Raw genomic sequence first — 21,739 nt, forward strand, 5'->3', positions numbered from 1 at the left:
AGTTATGTGTTGTTGTTGTGTTGGTGTTGCCATGGATCCCTGTGGGACACAACATTGCATGAGATAGAGTACAGCTGACACGAAGTCAATAAATACTAACCACACAGAAGTACAGTTCACACACACAGATGCGCGCACGTGGGCATACGTATGTACTCCCACACAATTGCACACACAGACAAATACAAACACATTTACACATTGTTTATACACCTAGATTACCGTAATCCAGATGGACAGGAATGATACATGGATGCAGTCATAAGAGGGTTGTGTAACTGTCCCATATGTCTTTACACCCCCTCTGTTTCCTGCTCCCTCTTTCTCTACACACCCCTCTCTCTCTTTCACATACCCTCCATCTTTATCTCTGTCTGTCATCCACCCCCACCCGCCTCTCTCTCTCTCTGTCTTTCTCTTGTTAGAGGTTAAACTCAATCTGTCCTTGTCAGGTTTAATCAAAGTATCCACAAATTCAATTTCAACTGTTATATGTGGGAGGCTACGATAGCGTTCTTTGTCATTTGCGATATCTTTAGGGAGAGAGAAGGCAAAAAGGTGCTTCCTGTGCATACATATTGCCTCAGCTGAGATGGGTGACAGTTAATAAGTGGCAACACAAACAGTGGTAACACAAACACCCTCAGTGCACAGTCAGGGACACGCAGCATAGCCACAGTGTGAACTCTTAGCACTGCACAATACTGCCGCACAATACTGCCGCACAATACTAATACATGACCAGACTGTTTTTTACATTCCTGTTTTTCAGGGATTTAGTATTTAGTAGGAAATTATGAAGTAACAGTACTATCTGGTACTTACTTCAATCAGTTCAACACAACCTGATGCCAAATGGTAATGGTGCTGGTTTTAATGAATCCCAGATAAAAACATCTATTATTATAATGTAATTACCATTTTACTATGTAACTTGAGTAAACCATAACAGCGTCACTAAAACAGCCCCTTATCTTCATTACTGCCACTACAGCTGAAGGCTACTGTATTACAATATCGCTGTGTGTTTGGCCAAAGGCCACGTTTCCCCTGATCCGATTCAAAGAGAATGATAATGCATGATAATGATAATGCATTTTTTTTGTTGATATCACATGATTCTGGAAGCTTTCCGTCTGCTGTTCACTGCAGCTGTGTTAGAAACGCCAGCCTGGAGACTTATTTTAGGGATAGAAAATTAAACCAAAAAAACAAAAAACATCAATCCCTTCTCTTCTAATTGATTTTTTCCTTTTGAACAAAAACAACAGTCCTAAAAGATTATGGAATGGACCCAAATCTTTGTTGTTGCGTACGGCTGTAATCTGATGCTTGCATATTGAGCATTCTCATTTTCAAACACCGGAAGAGAGCAATTGATTCTCCGTCTGTTCCAAAACTAATCCAAAATGGTTACGCATGGATACCAGCATCCTGGTCCTTGGATGTTATTTGCCAAGAGGTAATTTAGTCCTTTGGTTGTTCATGTACAAAGTTGAAAATACCCAGAAATTGGTAGGACAACGCCAAGGTGATCTCTGCTCATTGTTTTGTCCAGAGACAGATAGACACTTGCTGGGTGCCGACGCTGCAAAAACTCTCAACCATTGTTATACTTCCTTCCAGAATGCAATAATGCCCTCTCCTGCCCTACCTTTCGGCAAATCGGACTACGATTCCATCTTGCTCCTCCCCTCCAATAGGCAGAAACTCAAACAGGAACCACCCGTTGTAAGGACTATTCAATGCTGGTTTGACCAATCGGAATCCACGTTTCAAGATTGTTTTGATCACGCGGACTGGGATATGTTCAGAGTAGCTTCAGAAAAGAATATCGACACGTATACCGATATGGTGAAAGAGTTTATCAGGAAGTGCATAGGAGACGTGGTACACACTGACTATTAAAACCTACAGCAACCAAAAACCTTGGATAGATGGGAGCATTCGCACAAAACTGAAAGCACGAACCACCTCATTTAACCAGGGCAAGAAGACTGGGAATATGGAAGAATACAAACACTGTAGTTATTCGCTCCGCAAAGCAATCAAGCATGCTAAACGTCCGTATAGTGACAAAGTTGAGTCCCAGTTCAACGGCTCAGACACCAGACGTATGTGGCAAGGTCTACAGACAATCACGGACTATAAAAGGAAAACCAGTCACGTCGCAGACACCGACATCTTGCTTTTGAGGATAATACAGTGCCACCGACGCAGCCCGTTATCAAGGATTGTGGGCTCCCCTTCTCCGTGGCCGACGTGAGTAAGACATTTAAGGCTGCTAGCACAGATGGTATCCTTAGCCGTGTCCTTAGAGCATACGCAGACCAGCTGGCTGGTGTGTTTACAGATATATTCAATCTCTCTTGTCTACACATGAATCAATATGGCCACCATTGCTTTTTTAGGCACATGGACAAAGGTAATTGAACTAAATGACTATCGCCCCATAGCACTCACCTCTTTCAACATAAAGTACTTTGAGAGACTAATCAAGGCTCATATCACCTCCACCTTACCCGACACCCTAGACCCACTTCAATTTGCTTAGCGCCCCAATAGAGCCACAGACGATGTAATCGCCACCACACTGCCCTATCCAGTCTGGACAAGAGGCATACCTATGTAAGAATTCTGTTCATTGACTATAGCTCTCAGCATTCAACACCATAGTACCCTCCAAGCTCATCATCAAGCTCGACGGGTCGGGTCACCAGGGAGTAGAGGAGGGGGTGAAGGTAGGAAACAACACCTCCTCTTCGATGATCCTCAACACTGGGGCCCCACAAGGTGAGTGCTCAGCCCCCTCCTCTACTCCCTGTTCACCCATGACTGCTTGGCCAAGCACGCCTCCAACTCAATCATCAAGTTCGCAGACGACACAACAGTAGTAGGCTTGATTTCCAACAACGATGAGACAGCCTACAGGGAGGAGATGAGGGCTCTGGGAATGTGGTGCCAGGAAAACAACCTCTCACTCAACATCAACAAAACTAAGGAGATGATTGTGGACTTCAGGAAACAGCAGAGGGAGCACCCCCCTATCCACATCGTTCCTCAGTGTACACATCACTGACAAACTGAAATGGTCCACCCACACAAACAGTGTGCTGAAGACGGCGCAACAGTGCCTTTTCAACCTCAGGAGGCTAAAGACATTTGGCTTAACACCTAAAACCCTCACAAACTTTTACAGATGCACAATTGAGAGCATCCTCTCTTGTCTATATTGAATACATCATTTAAACATTCACAGTGTAGGTTGGAAAAAATATGTGAACCCTTACGCTAATGACTTCTCCAAAAGCTAATTGGAGTCAGGAGTCAGCTACCGGAGTGCAATCAATGAGATGAGAGATGTTGGTTAGAGTTGTAGTTGGGATGTCTGGTGTGCCCTATACAAAACGCTCACAAAAAAATGGTTTGCTATTCACAAGAAGCACTGCCTGATGGGAACCATGCCTCGAACAAAGATCTCAGAAGACCTCAGATTAAGAATTGTTGACTTGCATAAAGCTGGAAAAGGTTACAAAGTATCTCTAAAAGCCTTGATGTTCATCAGTCCACGGTAACACAAATTGTATATAAATGGAGAAAGTTCAGCACTGTTGCTACTCTCCCTAAGAGTGGCCGTTCTGCAAAGATGACTGCAAGTGCACAGTGCAGCTAAAGACTTACAGAAATATCTGGAACATGCCAACCTCTCTGTTGACGACTCTACGATACATAAAACACTAATCAGGAATGGTGTTCATGGGAGCACACCACGGAAGAAGCCACTGCTGTCCCAAAAAATCATTGCTGCACGTCTGAAGTTAGCAAAAGTGCACCTGGATGTTCCACAGCGCTACTGGCAAAATATTCTGTGGACAGATTAAACTCAAGTTTAGTTGTTTGGAAGGAATACACAACACTACTGTGGAGAAAAAAAGGCACATCACACCAACATCAAAACCTCATCCCAACTGTAAATTATGGTGGAGGGATTTGGGTCTGGTTTGCTGCCTCAGGGTCAGGACAGCTTGCTATCGTCGACGGAAAAATGAATTCTCAAGTTTATCAAGACATTTTGCAGGAGAATGTAAGGCTATCTGTCTGCCAATTGAAGCTCAACAGAAATTGGGTGATGCAAATCAACCAAAGAATGGCTTCAAAAGAAGACAATATGCCTTGTGGAGTCCTGACCGTAACCCGATTGAGATGCTCTGGTATGACCTCAAGAGAGCAGTTCACACCAGACATCCCAAGAATAGTGCTGAACTGAAACAGTTTTGTAAAGAGGAATGATCCAAAATTACTCCTGACCGCAGGTCTGCAACTATAGAAAATGTTTGCTTGAGGTTATTGCTTTCAAAAGGAGGGTCAACCAATTAGTAAATCCAAGGGTTCACATACTTTTTCCACCCTACACTGTGAATGTTTACATGGTGTGTTCAATAAAGATATGAAAACTTATAATTGTTTGTGTGCTATTAGTTTAAGCAGACTGTTTGTCTATTGTTGTCACTTAGATAAAGATCAGATCAATTTTTATGACCAATTTAAGCAGAAATTGAGGTAATTCCAAAGGGTTCACATACTTTCTTGCCACTGTAGATTAAGAATCACTGGCCACTTTCAGAAATGGATTAATAGCCAATGTAATAATGTTTCCGCATCTAGCATTACTCATCTCATAGGTATAAACTGCATTCAACACTATTCTACTGTATCTTAGTCACTTTTAAATTCTGTTTACATATTGCATCACCCATCTCATATGTATATACTGTAAAGCTCGCCGTAAGGAAGAGTGGACCAAAGCGCAGCGTGGAAAGTGTTCATGCTCTTTATTGTCAAGAATCACTCAAACAAAAATAACGAATACAAAAAAACGAAAGCGGGCAGTTCCATCAGGCACAGATACTAAACTGAAAACACCCGACAAATCCCAAATGGAAAATTACAACTAATATATGATCCCCAATCAGAGACAACGATAGACAGCTGCCTCTGATTGGGAACCACACTTGGCAAAAACAACAAAGAAATAGACAACATAGAATGCCCACTCCAAATCACACCCTGACCTGATTCAAATAGAGAAATAAAATGGCTCTCTAAGGTCAGGGCGTGACAACCATTGACTGTGAAACAGCCATCTCCAGCATATCAGATGTGTATATACTGTATTCTATACCTCTGTATCTTAGTCCAACACCGCTCTGACGAATATGGATATATTCTTAATCCATTTCTTGCTGAGATTTACGTGTATTTTGGGTATACAGTTGTAGTCGGAAGTTTACATACACCTTAGCCAATTTCATTTAAACTCAGATTTTCACAATTACTGACATTTAATCCTAGTAAAAAAAAATATCCCTGTCTTAGGTCAGTTAGGATCACCACTTTATTTTAAGAATGTGAAAGGTCAGAATAAAAGTAGAGAGTTACTTATTTCAGCTTTTATTTCATCACATTCCCAGTGGGTTAGAAGTTTACATACAATCAATTAATATTTGGTAGCATTGCCTTTCACAAGCTTCCCACAATAAATTGGGTGAATTTTGGCCCATTCCTCCTGACAGAGCTGGTGTAACTAAGTCAGGTTTGTAGGCTTCCTTGCTCACACACACTTTTTCAGTTCTGCCCACAAATCTTCTATAGGATTGAGGTCAGGGCTTTATGATGGCCACTCCAATACCTTGACTTTGTTGTCCTTAAGCCATTTAGCTTGGGGTCATTGTCCATTTGGAAGACCCATTTGCAACCAAGCTTTAACTTCTTGACTGATGTCTTGAGATGTTGCTTCAATATATCCACATAATTTTCCTCCCTCATGTTGCCATCTATTTTGTAAAGTGCACCAGTCCCTCATGCAGCAAAGCACCCCCACAATATCATGCTGCCACCCCCGTGCTTCACGTTTGGGATGGTGTTCTTCGGCTTGAAAGCCTCCCCCTTTTTCCTCCAATCATAACGATGGTCATTATGGCCAAACTGTTCTATTTTTTTTTTCATCAGACCAGAGGACATTTCTCCAAAAAGTATGATCTTTGTCCCCATGTGCAGTTGCAAACCATAGTCTATCCTTTTTATGGCAGATTTGGAGCAGTGGCTTCTTCCTTGCTGAGCGGCCTTTCAGGTTATGTCGATATGGGACTCATTTTACTGTGGATATAGATACTTTTGTTCCTGTTTCCTCCAGCATCTTCACACGGTCCTTTGCTGTTGTTCTTGGATTTATTTGCACTTTTCGCACCAAACCCAACGCGCACCAGTAACATAGCGTACAACCACAAACAAACAATTCCACACAAGGACATGGGGGGGAACAGAGGGTTAAATACACAACAATTAATGATGGAAATGAAAACCAGGTGTGTAAGGAAACAAGTGGAAAATTAAAAGTGGATCGACGATGGCTAGAAGACAGGTGACGCCGACCGGCGAACACCGCCTGAACAAGGAGAGGAAACGACTTCGGTGGAAGTCGTGGCACCCATGGTGTTTATACTTGCGTCATATTGTTTGTACAGGTGAATGTGGTACCTTCAGGCATTTGGAAGTTGGTCCCAAGGATGAACCAACCATGTGGAGATCTGCATTGATTTTCCCATGATGTCAAGCAAAGAGGCACTGAGTTTGAAGGTAGGCCTTGAAATACATCCACAGGTACACCTCCAGTTGACTCAAATGATGTCAATTAGCCATGTCAAGAATGTCAAGAAGCTTCTGACATAATTTTCTGGAATTTTCCAAGCTGTTTAAAGGCACAGTCAACTTAGTGTATGTAAACTTCTGACCCACAGGAATTGTGATACAGTGAATTATAAGTGAAATAATCTTCTGTAAACAATTGTTGGAAAAATGACTTGTGTCATGCACAAAGTAGATGTCCTAACCGACTTGCAAAAACTATAGTTGCTAACAAGAAATTTGTGGAGTGGTTGAAAAACGAGTTTTAATGACTCCAACCTAAGTGTATGTAAACTTCCGACTTCAACTGTATGTTGTGAAAATGTTAGATATTACTTGTTAGACATTTTCTGCACTGTCGGAGCTAGAAGCACAAGCATTTCGCTACACCTGCAAGAACTTCTGCTAAACATGTGTATGTGACCAATACATTTCATTTGATGGGTTTTATTCCATACTCTGAAAATAGATACAAAATGTTATTTTTAAACCTTGTTTCTCATGGCTAAACACATGTTTAATCTCAAATAAAACACCAAGCTTAAAGATAGGATTGCATATGGTCTACTGGTGATATAAGCACGTAATCGTTTGAATCATTGTGCAGATGTGATGGCTATCATGACAGCCTGTTGGAAGTACAGTAGACTATAGCGCTGTCAGATACTATGTGATAGTGCTTGTTCTAATGCTTTAGTCGGTCAAAATGGGAAAGAAGGACTTAGCTTGTAGAAATACATCATTTTTCTATTGACAGTGGTCCTTCAACGTCATGGTCTCACTCTCTCAGTAACATCTCTACATGCCTTCTCGCTATGACAGGATCCCTCACATCTCTCTCCTCCCCCTCCTTATCCTTTATCAAAACGAAGCTCTCTCTCTCTTCTTCTCTCCATTGTCGATTCCCTCTTTATCTATCACCATCCCCATATCCTCCATCCTCCCCTGGTCTAACTCAGATCCCCATCCCCATATCCTCCATCCTCCCCTGGTCTAACTCAGATCACCATCCCCATATCCTCCATCCTCCCCTGGTCTAACTCAGATCACCATCCCCATATCCTCCATCCTCCCCTGGTCTAACTCAGATCCCCATCCCCATATCCTCCATCCTCCCCTGGTCTAACTCAGATCCCCATCCCCATATCCTCCATCCTCCCCTGGTCTAACTCAGATCACCATCCCCATATCCTCCATCCTCCCCTGGTCTAACTCAGATCCCCATATCCTCCATCCTCCCCTGGTCTAACTCAGATCCCCATATCCTCCATCCTCCCCTGGTCTAACTCAGATCCCCATCCCCATATCCTCCATCCTCCCCTGGTCTAACTCAGATCACCATCCCCATATCCCCCATCCTCCCCTGGTCTAACTCAGATCACCATCCCCAAATCCTCCATCCTCCCCTGGTCTAACTCAGATCCCCATCCCCATATCCTCCATCCTCCCCTGGTCTAACTCAGATCCCCATATCCTCCATCCCCCTGGTCTAACTCAGATCCCCATATCCTCCATCCTCCCCTGGTCTAACTCAGATCCCCATATCCTCCATCCTCCCCTGGTCTAACTCAGATCACCATCCCCATATCCTCCATCCTCCCCTGATCTAACTCAGATCCCCATATCCTCCATCCTCCCTGGTCTAACTCAGATCACCATCCCCATATCCTCCATCCTCCCCTGGTCTAACTCAGATCCCCATATCCTCCATCCTCCCCTGGTCTAACTCAGATCACCATCCCCATATCCTCCATCCTCCCCTGGTCTAACTCAGATCCCCATATCCTCCATCCTCCCCTGGTCTAACTCAGATCCCCATATCCTCCATCCTCCCCTGGTCTAACTCAGATCAGATCCCCATATCCTCCATCCTCCCTGGTCTAACTCAGATCACCATCCCCAAATCCTCCATCCTCCCCTGGTCTAACTCAGATCCCCATCCCCATATCCTCCATCCTCCCCTGGTCTAACTCAGATCCCCATATCCTCCATCCTCCCCTGGTCTAACTCAGATCCCCATATCCTCCATCCTCCCCTGGTCTAACTCAGATCCCCATATCCTCCATCCTCCCCTGGTCTAACTCAGATCACCATCCCCATATCCTCCATCCTCCCCTGATCTAACTCAGATCCCCATATCCTCCATCCTCCCCTGGTCTAACTCAGATCACCATCCCCATATCCTCCATCCTCCCCTGGTCTAACTCAGATCCCCATATCCTCCATCCTCCCCTGGTCTAACTCAGATCACCATCCCCATATCCCCCATCCTCCCCTGGTCTAACTCAGATCACCATCCCCAAATCCTCCATCCTCCCCTGGTCTAACTCAGATCCCCATCCCCATATCCTCCATCCTCCCCTGGTCTAACTCAGATCCCCATATCCTCCATCCTCCCTGGTCTAACTCAGATCCCCATATCCTCCATCCTCCCTGGTCTAACTCAGATCCCCATATCCTCCATCCTCCCTGGTCTAACTCAGATCACCATCCCCATATCCTCCATCCTCCCCTGGTCTAACTCAGATCCCCATATCCTCCATCCTCCCCTGGTCTAACTCAGATCACCATCCCCATATCCTCCATCCTCCCCTGGTCTAACTCAGATCCCCATATCCTCCATCCTCCCTGGTCTAACTCAGATCACCATCCCCATATCCTCCATCCTCCCTGGTCTAACTCAGATCCCCATATCCTCCATCCTCCCCTGGTCTAACTCAGATCACCATCCCCATATCCTCCATCCTCCCCTGATCTAACTCAGATCCCCATATCCTCCATCCTCCCTGGTCTAACTCAGATCACCATCCCCATATCCTCCATCCTCCCCTGGTCTAACTCAGATCCCCATATCCTCCATCCTCCCCTGGTCTAACTCAGATCCCCATATCCTCCATCCTCCCCTGGTCTAACTCAGATCCCCATATCCTCCATCCTCCCTGGTCTAACTCAGATCCCCATATCCTCCATCCTCCCTGGTCTAACTCAGATCCCCATATCCTCCATCCTCCCCTGGTCTAACTCAGATCCCCATATCCTCCATCCTCCCCTGGTCTAACTCAGATCCCCATCCCCATATCCTCCATCCTCCCCTGGTCTAACTCAGATCACCATGCCCATATCCTCCATCCTCCCCTGGTCTAACTCAGATCCCCAATCCTCCAGATCCATCCCCATATCCTCCATCCTCCCCTGGTCTAACTCAGATCCCTGGTCTAATCCCCATATCCTCCATCCTCCCCTGGTCTAACTCAGATCCCCATATCCTCCATCCTCCCCTGGTCTAACTCAGATCCCCATATCCTCCATCCTCCCTGGTCTAACTCAGATCCCCATATCCTCCATCCTCCCCTGGTCTAACTCAGATCCCCATATCCTCCATCCTCCCCTGGTCTAACTCAGATCCCATCCCCATATCCTCCATCCTCCCCTGGTCTAACTCAGATCACCATCCCCATATCCTCCATCCTCCCCTGGTCTAACTCAGATCCCCATATCCTCCATCCTCCCCTGGTCTAACTCAGATCCCCATCCCCATATCCTCCATCCTCCCCTGGTCTAACTCAGATCCCCATATCCTCCATCCTCCCCTGGTCTAACTCAGATCCCCATATCCTCCATCCTCCCCTGGTCTAACTCAGATCCCCATATCCTCCATCCTCCCTGGTCTAACTCAGATCCCCATATCCTCCATCCTCCCCTGGTCTAACTCAGATCCCCATATCCTCCATCGTCCCCTGGTCTAACTCAGATCCCCATATCCTCCATCCTCCCCTGGTCTAACTCAGATCCCCATCCCCATATCCTCCATCCTCCCCTGGTCTAACTCAGATCCCCATATCCTCCATCCTCCCCTGGTCTAACTCAGATCCCCATATCCTCCATCCTCCCCTGGTCTAACTCAGATCCCCATATCCTCCATCCTCCCTTGGTCTAACTCAGATCCCCATATCCTCCATCCTCCCCTGGTCTAACTCAGATCCCCATATCCTCCATCCTCCCTGGTCTAACTCAGATCCCCATATCCTCCATCCTCCCCTGGTCTAACTCAGATCACCATCCCCATATCCTCCATCCTCCCCTGGTCTAACTCAGATCCCCATATCCTCCATCCTCCCCTGGTCTAACTCAGATCCCCATCCCCATATCCTCCATCCTCCCCTGGTCTAACTCAGATCCCCATATCCTCCATCCTCCCCTGGTCTAACTCAGATCCCCATATCCTCCATCCTCCCCTGGTCTAACTCAGATCCCCATATCCTCCATCCTCCCCTGGTCTAACTCAGATCACCATCCCCATATCCTCCATCCTCCCCTGGTCTAACTCAGATCCCCATATCCTCCATCCTCCCCTGGTCTAACTCAGATCCCCATCCCCATATCCTCCATCCTCCCCTGGTCTAACTCAGATCCCCATATCCTCCATCCTCCCCTGGTCTAACTCAGATCCCCATATCCTCCATCCTCCCCTGGTCTAACTCAGATCCCCATATCCTCCATCCTCCCCTGGTCTAACTCAGATCCCCATATCCTCCATCCTCCCCTGGTCTAACTCAGATCCCCATATCCTCCATCCTCCCCTGGTCTAACTCAGATCCCCATATCCTCCTCCCCTGGTCTAACTCAGATCCCCATATCCTCCATCCTCCCCTGGTCTAACTCAGATCCCCATATCCTCCATCCTCCCCTGGTCTAACTCAGATCCCCATATCCTCCATCCTCCCCTGGTCTAACTCAGATCACCATCCCCATATCCTCCATCCTCCCCTGGTCTAACTCAGATCACCATCCCCATATCCTCCATCCTCCCCTGGTCTAACTCAGATCCCCATATCCTCCATCCTCCCCTGGTCTAACTCAGATCCCCATATCCTCCATCCTCCCCTGGTCTAACTCAGATCCCCATATCCTCCATCCTCCCCTGGTCTAACTCAGATCCCCATATCCTCCATCCTCCCCTGGTCTAACTCAGTCTCCTCTTTGCTCTGTATCTGTACCTCCATTTTTATTACCTCTGTTTCTCTCCCTGTCTTCCTCTCTCTCTCTGTCTTTCTCTCTCCCTGTCTTCCTCTCTCTCTCTGTCTTTCTCTCTCCCTGTCTTCCTCTCTCTCTCTGTCTTTCTCTCTCCCTGTCTTCCTCTCTCTCTCTGTCTTTCTCTCTCCCTGTCTTCCTCTCTCTCTCTGTCTTTCTGTCTCTCTCTCTCTCTCTCTCCCTGTCTTCCTCTCTCTCTCTGTCTTTCTCTCTCCCTGTCTTCCTCTCTATCTCTGTCTTTCTGTCTCTCTCTCTCTCCCTGTCTTCCTCTCTCTCTCTGTCTTTCTTTCTCTCTCTCTCTCTCTCTCTCTGTCTTCCTCCCTCCTCTCTCTCTCCCTGATCCCTGTCGCAGGGCTACCTAACACTGCACAGTGTGATCAGATGTTGTCTAGTAAGCGGCTTTAGGGCCCTGATCTCTTGTGGTCAGCTTAATGCTATCCTCATCTGGATCTCACCTCATGACCTGGTCTCCTGCTCACCGATAGGGGCCCAAATGTGTGACCCAAAGAACTTTTCCAGAGTGCAGCCGATTGACCCTACTGATGCCTGCTCATACCCTGCCACCTCTGCACTAGAAGACGTCTGTTACTATACTACACTTCCTCTCTGTGTGACTGTAATTAAATGTTAACTGCAGATCAAACGTTTCTCTTTAGCTTCGGTTCATTACACTGTCTCATTCTCATCTTGCCCAGGTGTCATTTGGCCGGGTTGTAGGTGTGTGTTGACGTACATATTCATGTGTGTGTGAATGTGTGCATGTTTGTGTGTGTGGGTGTGTGTGAGAGCACACGTGCATGTGTGTGTGTGTAGGTGTGAATAAGAGAGAGAATGTTAGAGGGTCTGTGTGAGGGGAAGAGGGTGTCACTGCTCGATATCCCACCCTTCCCAGGTCAAATTCCTCCTTGGACAAACTAAGAGGGTGATTATTGATTAATCAGTATAAATTAGTGAGCTGGATCGATTGGAGAAGGGAGAATCGCTGCAGATCACTGACAGTGGGAGCGAGCTGTCATTGCTTTCATCTAGTGGGCCGGCGGCGGCCATCTTAAAAGGGACCAGGACAGGAAGAGGTGGAGGCAAGGTGGGAACAGAGGCTGATGCTCCATTCTGGAACTATCACACATGGTTGATGGTAACATGACATCCCTAGCACTAGACACCTACCACCATTATAGGACATTTGTATACTGAAAATATTTGTTTTCATGACCCTAGAAAATATAGCTGTTTATGTGATTATAAAAGTATTACCATGACGATACTGATGGCTTGATTACAGAATAAACTAACATGCTTTTAAAATGGAGGAAGTGACGAAGGACCACTTATACAACACTCTCCTCACACCCCCAAAATGAAAGACACAAACACTAAACAAAGTGAGTACCTTAAAGTGACCCCAACTATGAGACATTTAGTGGCCTGCAGCTGTGTTACGCAAATATGTGAGAGCATCAGAGCTTTCCTGTTGTTTTTCATTTGTTTTGTCACTCACAGATGCAACATCAATGGACATTAACATAACAAAGCTTCGAGGCATGGCAGTGCATTCTGTAGCTACTGATGGAGTAGGCATACAACACTGTGCTATTTCAGGCTCATGGAGAGGTTGTTATCATCCATTACTCAGGGGCTTTCACACACTGGCACACAGAGACATAAACACACACATAAACTCATACAAATACATATGGTAGGAAAGCACTCACTCACACACACATGTACATACACAGTAGACTGAGTGAGCAAAACATTAAGAACACTTATTCTTTCAGTGACGTACACAGACCAGGTGAAAGTTATGATCCCTTATTGATGTCACTTGTTAAATCCACTTCAATCAGTGTAGATGAAGGGGACGAGGCAGGTTAAATCATTATTTTTGAGCCTTGAGACAATTGAGACATGGATTGTGTATGTGTGCCATTCAGAGGGTGTATGAGCAAGCCAAAATATTGAAGTGCCTTTGAACGGGATATGGTAGTACTGTAGGTTCCAGGCGCATCGGTTTGTGTCAAGAACTGCAACGCTGCTGTGTTTTTCTCGATCCACAATAGTTTCTCATGTGTATAAAGAATGGTCCACCACCCAAAGGACATCCAGCCAACTTGACACTAACGTGGGAAGCATTGGAGTCAACATGGCCCAGCATCCCTGTGGAATGCTTTTGAGACCTTGTAGAGTCCATGTCCAGACAAACTGAGGCTGTTCTGTGGGCAAAAAGGGGGTGCAACTCACCATTAGGAAGGTGAATGTTTGGTACACTCAGTATATACACAGACGTGTGCACACATACACACACACACAAGCAGTCTTCAGTACTCTTGTATGTCAATTCTGATCTACAAACAATCACCAAGACACACAGGAAATGCATGTCACGTATAATAACTTATAGCTGACACAACAGATGAGATGCCATAGCAAAATCAATGTCTCTGATAATGCAAGGCCAATGGCCACAGGAAGTAACAAGGATTACATAGAGCTTTCTGTTGTGAGCCCTGTCTGACATTTCCTAACTGTGTCCCAAAACACCGCCTGTTGACTCTGCAACACCATACAGCAACATCTGGTAGACAGCATTATTACGTAGGAGACATTATAGTCTTGGTAGAAAATGTATGATTCTCCAAACAGGGATTATATAGAGAGACTAAAATATGAATTACACTACAGGTTATATTTTCAACATGGCGGCTGCTATTATCCTTTACATTCAACTCTTCACTATCCAGAAGCACAGAAGAATTCACAGAAAGCAGACATTTTAAAGGCCACCAAATGGATTTTGAAAAGAACAATGATGTTAACATTGGATTTTTTTTGCCAGTGGCAAGGTTACGTAGATTAGAACACAGCTTAGATTGGTCTCAATCTGAAATGCATTAATCATCTCTGGAGTGTGGGAGGAAAGGGTTGAAGGATCTTCAACCTAATTGAATATTAACAGTAGGTGTAGTTACAGTGCACATTACCAACACACCTGGAATATACACAACACACACACACACAGACACAGGCACAGACACAGACACAGACACAGACACAGACACAACACACAGACACACACACACACACACACACACACACACACACACACACACACACACACACACACACACACACACACACACACACACACACACACACACACACACACACACACACAGTAATAAGTGTCTCTAATTACCCAAAGACAGGTGCAAAAAGGAGCAAAGAACTCAGAATAGTGTATTCATGTGGGATGTGTGCTTTCTCTATGTCGTCTACTACAACAAGTGTTCATGGTCAGACAGAGTAACAATCCACCTCACATGACATACCTACTACCCAACTAGCCACTACCCAGGGTGGGAACTCTAATGCTGTGTCTATGGGAACCCAGCAGCTGTGTACTACCCAGGATGGGAACTCTAAGGCTGTGTCTATGGGAACCCAGCAGCTGTGTACTACCCAGGATGGGACCTCTAAGGCTGTGTCTATGGGAACCCAGCAGCTGTGTACTACCCAGGATGGGAACTCTAAGGCTGTGTCTATGGGAACCCAGCAGCTGTGTACTACCCAGGATGGGAACTCCAAGGCTGTGTCTATGGGAACCCAGCAGCTGTGTACTACCCAGGATGGGAACTCTAAGGCTTAGAGGAAGGCTGACTGCAGTGTGAGGGGAGAGTCCTTCTAACTACTCCTCATTAAGCTCTGTTGTCTCTCTATGCATCCTTCCTCTAGGACTAGGGAATACATAATACAACCAGGGGCTCAGAATATGGCACTACTTTTTATTCTGACATGAACTGATCCAAACAAACAAATTCTATATTCTCGCATATCGTCTCATTCTCAAATCAAATTAACATTCTGCCAATTAATTCCAACAGGAACATCCCCAAATGTTACATTATATTTATTATGAATAAAAAATACATTAAAAAAAGTTTACCCCTCAAAGTATATATTGTGTTTTCATGTGACCACCATTCCAACAACTAATCATTGACTTGGCATTGATTAGAGGAGGAGATGGAATTAGGAGGAAGAGGAAGAAGAGAGAGATGACTCACCCGGTCTCTTTTCTTTTCGACTTTTTCGACCCCCACATAGCCTCACTTTAGAGATAAGGACTAGGATCTGTTTCTGGCACAGAGACTTGTTGCTCTTGGGACAAGGCTTCCTCTTGTTGGCTACCGGTCGGTTTTGTCCGTCGTCCTTGACCGCCCGTTTCTGTCTGATGAGAGAGCTGGCGAGAGCTGCCATCTTCCCCCCCCTCTCACCTTTGGGAGGGGGGTGTCTTCCTACCCAACAGCCCCTCTTCTGGCGGGGCTGTCTGTGTCCTCAAGCAACAGAAAATGGTCGGAAGGTCCAGAGAGAGCCCCCAGAGAGGGGAGAGGGGTTTTACGCAGGGTTAAAGAGAGAGGGTCTAGGTTAAGAGCCACCTGGAAAAGGGAAGAGCAGGGGACGGTGAGAGTTCAAGTGCAGTCACACATCCAAAGTGGACCCTCCAGTGTGACGAGAAATAAATGCACCAATGCTGAAAAACAGAGACCAATAAGGTCACATCTTCAGTAAAAAAGAAAGACGGGTGAGGGAGGTTAGAATGTCTGTTTGATCAAAATAAAACATGAAAAGACATCAACATTTCCTACATTTCTAACCTCCCTCCCCACTCATCTTGTCCCTCACAACCAAATCACCAGCGACAACGAAGTTCAAAATATAGCAAAATCACTAGCCTATCCTATAAGTAAACAATCCCCAAAAAAGAGACGGAGCTCTTTTCTCAGTCATATTAAAATCACACTTCTTCCAGTGAAAAGTGAAATCATTTTGAAGCTCAAACAGCATACAAATTCAAAGAGGAAATGAACAGGCAGTCAACATACAGTCTCTGGATGCCCAACTTTGCCTGCCGTGGAAATGCAAGCGTCAGGAGTAATGAGTGGAGAAACGGAGCTGTAATCCAGTAGACTTAGATCCAGAGGCAGCACAGCAGGCGGGACGGTGACAGACTCCCAAGAATGAATCCAGGAACGGAACAGAGGGTTGGACAGAGAGAGATTTATCTTCCTCCTCTTCTGGCATTCTCTCTCTCCACACAGCCCTCAACTAACTCCCCGCCGCCCCCCACGGGTGAGTGTGAGAGTGTGAGAGTGGTCTGTGAATTCCAGCAGCAACCATCAGCAGAGGTGACATTCATGAGAGAGAGAGAGAGAGAGAAAGGGAGGGAGGGAGGGAGGGGCTGTGATGGGTGAGAATGAGATCGACTGGAAAAGGGAATATGAAGAAGAGAGAAAGAGAGAAGCGGAGAGAGGCTGAGGAGAGACAGTGAGAAGCAGAGAGAGGCTGAGGAGAGAGAAAGAGAGAAACAGAGGGGCTGAGGAGAGAGAAAGAGAGAAGCAGCGAGAAGCCGAGGAGAGAAACCATGCAGACACCTCTCCTCAGTTAACGTACTAAGACGAGCTACAATGTCTCTGTCGCACTCACGCCCCATCCATCTGACTGTCCTTCAGAGGCGGAGAGGGGGGTGAGAGAGAGAGAGAGAGAGAGAAAGAGAGAGAGAGAGAGAGGTGGAGAAAGTGAGTGAGAGAGAGAGAGAGGTGGAGAAAGTGAGTGAGAGAGAGAGAGAGAGAGGTGGAGAAAGTGAGTGAGAGAGAGAGAGAGAGAGAGAGAGAGAGAGAGAGAGAGAGAGAGTTTGTGTGTATTTGTCTGTATGGAGGAAAAAGAGTGCTTAAGGTACATGTGCTGTCACCTCAGGTGGAGCATCCTCGCTATGCGCTGTGAGTGAGTCACACACGTGGGTGCACGCTTACACACAAACACCTTTGGGACTGTAGAGCATTCACTTATCTCAGTGTGAGGAGAATGTGTCGTATAAGTAGAGGAACATCTCTGCATACGGTATGTGCTTCTGTTTGGTGTGTTTACGCTAACTGTCATTCACCATCTTCCTTACATTATGTCACGCTGACTCTCTCTCTCTCTCTGGAGACTGTCTCTCCCACATCTCTCCCCCACCCCCTTTCCCCCATTCCCCTCTCTCTCCTCTGGAGACTGTCTCTCCCCTTCCCCCACCCCCTTTCCTTCTCCATTCACTGACAACTCTCTCTCTCTCTCTCTCTGGAGACTGTCTCTCCATTCCTTCTCCATTCACTGACTCCCCCACCCTCATTCCTTCTCCATTCACTGACAACTCTCTCTCTCTCTGGAGACTGTCTCTCCCACATCTCTCCCCCACCCCCTTTCCTTCTCCATTCACTGACAACTCTCTCTCTCTCTCTGGAGACTGTCTCTCCCACATCTCTCCCCCACCCCCTTTCCTTCTCCATTCACTGACAACTCTCTCTCTCTCTCTGGAGACTGTCTCTCCCACATCTCTCCCCCACCCCCTTTCCTTCTCCATTCACTGACAACTCTCTCTCTCTTCGGAGACTGTCTCTCCCACATCTCTCCCCCACCCCCTTTCCTTCTCCATTCACTGACAACTCTCTCTCTGGAGACTGTCTCTCCCACATCTCTCCCCCACCCCTTTCTCCATTCACTGACAACTCTCTCTCTCTGGAGACTGTCTCTCCCACATCTCTCCCCCACCCCTTTCCTTCTCCATTCACTGACAACTCTCTCTCTCTGGAGACTGTCTCTCCCACATCTCTCCCCCACCCCCTTTCCTTCTCCATTCACTGACAACTCTCTCTCTCTCTGGAGACTGTCTCTCCCACATCTCTCCCCACCCCTTTCCTTCTCCATTCACTGACAACTCTCTCTCTCTCTCTGGAGACTGTCTCTCCCACATCTCTCCCCCACCCCTTTCCTTCTCCATTCACTGACAACTCTCTCTCTCTCTCTGGAGACTGTCTCTCCCACATCTCTCCCCCACCCCCTTTCCTTCTCCATTCACTGACAACTCTCTCTCTTTCTCTCTCTCTCCCTCTCCCTCACACTCTCTTCTCTTTTTCTCTCTTTCACCCTCAGTTCAGTTCAATGTTTTCAATTTAAGAGCTTTATTGGCATGGGAAATATATGTTAACATTGCCAAAGGAAGTGAAATAAACAATAAAATGAACAGTAAACATTACACTCAGAAAAGTTCCAAAAATAATGTCATATTATGTGCAAATAATACAAAAGGATAGTACAAAAGGAAAAATAAAGAATGAAAAATGGGTTGTATTTAAAATGGTGTTTGTTCTTCACTGGTTGCCCATTTCTTGTGGCAACAGGTCACAAATCTTCTTGCTGTGATTGCACACTGTAGTATTTCACCCAATAGATATGGGAGTATATCAAAATTGTATTTGTTTAAATACAATGTGTGTGTGTGTGTGTGTGTGTGGGGGGGGTGGTCTGTGTAATCTGAGGGAAATATGTGTCTCTAATATGGTCATACATTTGGCAGTGTGCACATAGCATAGCATTCTCTTGAGAGCCAGGTCTGCCTTTGGCGGCCTTTCTCATTAGTAAGGCTATGCTCACTGAGTCTATACATAGTCAAAGATTTCGTTCATTTTGGGTCAGTCACAGTGGTCAGGTATTCTGCTACTGTGTACTCTCTGTTTAGGGCCAAAAGCATTATAGTTTGCTCTGTTTTTTTTGTAAATTCTTTCCAATGTGACAAGTAATTATCTTTTTGTTTTCTCATGATTTTTGGTTGGGTCAAAATGTGTTGCTGATGGCTTTGTTATGGATGGTTTGGGAATACTTTTAGGTGGTTGTAGAACAATGGGTTCTATAATTGATTCAAATATTGTTAGCCAGATCCTAATTGGTATGTAAAATTTGATGTTCCTTTAGATGGCCCTTCTTACCTTGTTTCTTAGATTGTTCACAGCTTTGTGGAAGTTATCTGTGGCGCTGATGTTGAGGCTGAGGTATGTATAGCTTTTTGTGTGCCCCAACACTTTTCCCCCAACACTACTTTCCATCAATTTGTATAGCAGACCCTCATGCCAAATTGAGTCAAAAGCTTTTTTGAAATCAACAAAGCAAGAGAATACTTTGCCTTTGTTTTGGTTTGATTGTTTGTTAGTTAGAGTGTGCAAGGTGAATATGTGGTCTGTCATATGGTAATTTGGTCAAAAGCCAATTTGACATTTGCTCAGTACATTGCTTTCACTGAGGAAATGTACGTGTCTGCTGTTTATGATAATGAAGAGGATTTTCCCAAGGTTGCTGTTGACGCATATCCCCCGGTAGTTATTGGGGTCAAATTTGTCTCCACTTTTGTGGATTGGAGTGATCAGTCCTTGGTTCCAAATATTGAGGAAGATGCCAGAGTTGAGGATGATGTTAACGAGTTTAAGTATAGCTAATTGGAATTTGTGGTCTGTATATTTGATCATTTCATTTAGGATATCATTAACCCCAAAGGTCTTTTTGGGTTGGAGGATTTGTATTTTGTCCTGCAGTTCATTCAATGTTATTGGAGAATTCAGTGGGTTCTGGTAGTATTTAATTGTTCATTCCAAGATTTGTATTTGATCATGTATATGTTTTTTCTGTTTGTTCTTTGTTATAGAGCCCAAAAGATTGGAGAAGTGGTTTATCCATCTCCATTTTGGATAGATAACTCTTCGTGTTGTTTTCCCAGAAGTGGTTAGATTCTTCAATTACATTGAGCTGATATCTGACGTGCTGTTCCTTCTTTTTCCGTAGTGTATTTCTGTATTGTTTTAGTGATTCATCATAGTGAAGGCGTAGGCTCAGGTTTTCTGGGTGTCTATGTTTTGGTTGGATAGATTTCTCAATTTCTTTCTTATGTTTTTGCATTCTTCATGTGTCAGTGTTGTTAATTTTCTTAAGTTGTTTGATTGACATTTTTAGATTTGATAGTGAAGCTGAGAGGTCAAACTGTTTAGGTTTTCTACTGCCAAGTAGATTCACTATTACAGTGAAACCTTTAGTCCAGGAACATTTCCAGACGGAATTTGTTGTTGCCTAATTGTTTTTGGTAGATTTCCACACTATTTTCCTTTGATCTATAGCATTTCTTAATATTATTCAGTTCCTTTGGCTTTGATGCCTTATGATTGAGCATAGCTCTGTTCAAGTAGAGTGTGATTTTGCTGTGATCTGACAGGGGTGTCAGTGGACTGACTGTGAATGCTCTAAGAGACTCTGGGTTGAGGTCAGTGATAAAGTAGTCTACAGTACTACTGCCAGGAGATGAGATATACAGTAGGTGTACCTACCATAGGAGTCCCCTTGAAACCTACCATTGACAATGTACAGTGCCTTGCGAAAATATTCGGCCCCCTTGAACTTTGTGACCTTTTGCCACATTTCAGGCTTCAAACATAAAGATATAAAACTGTATTTTTTGTGAAGAATCAACAACAAGTGGGACACAATCATGAAGTGGAACGACATTTATTGGATATTTCAAACTTTTTTAACATATCTAAAACTGAAAAATTGGGCGTGCAAAATTATTCAGCCCCCTTATTAAGTTAATACTTTGTAGCGCCACCTTTTGCTGCGATTACAGCTGTAAGTCGCTTGGGGTATGTCTCTATCAGTTTTGCACATCGAGAGACTGACATTTTTTCCCATTCCTCCTTGCAAAACAGCTCAAGCTCAGTGAGGTTGGATGGAGAACATTTGTGAACAGCAGTTTTCAGTTCTTTCCACAGATTCTCGATTGGATTCAGGTCTGGACTTTGACTTGGCCATTCTAACACCTGGATATGTTTATTTTTGAACCATTGCATTGTAGATTTTGCTTTATGTTTTGGATCATTGTCTTGTTGGAAGACAAATCTCCGTCCCAGTCTCAGGTCTTTTGCAGACTCCATCAGGTTTTCTTCCAGAATGGTCCTGTATTTGGCTCCATCCATCTTCCCATCTATTTTAACCATCGTCCCTGTCATTGCTGAAGAAAAGCAGGCCCAAACCATGATGCTGCCACCACCATGTTTGACAGTGGGGATGGTGTGTTCAGGGTGATGAGCTGTGTTGCTTTTACGCCAAACATAACGTTTTGCATTGTTGCCAAAAAGTTCAATTTTGGTTTCATCTGACCAGAGCACCT

General features: G+C 45.1%; 1 protein-coding gene across 1 annotated transcript in view; it reads right to left on the reverse strand.

Moving 5' to 3' along the window:
• The window catches only part of LOC115101287 (fibroblast growth factor 11-like), an 87,171-nt gene extending 70,327 nt beyond the window's left edge, over window positions 1-16,844 (reverse strand). The window contains exon 1 of the mRNA XM_029620652.2: window positions 15,780-16,844. Within this exon, the coding sequence (XP_029476512.2) occupies window positions 15,780-15,972 (193 nt within the window). The 5' untranslated portion in view covers window positions 15,973-16,844. The remainder of the gene's footprint in view (window positions 1-15,779) is intronic.
• Between the last annotated feature and the right edge of the window lie 4,895 nt (window positions 16,845-21,739).

This window comes from Oncorhynchus nerka, linkage group LG19, assembly GCF_034236695.1.
Source record: "Oncorhynchus nerka isolate Pitt River linkage group LG19, Oner_Uvic_2.0, whole genome shotgun sequence".
Lineage (NCBI taxonomy): Eukaryota > Metazoa > Chordata > Actinopteri > Salmoniformes > Salmonidae > Oncorhynchus > Oncorhynchus nerka.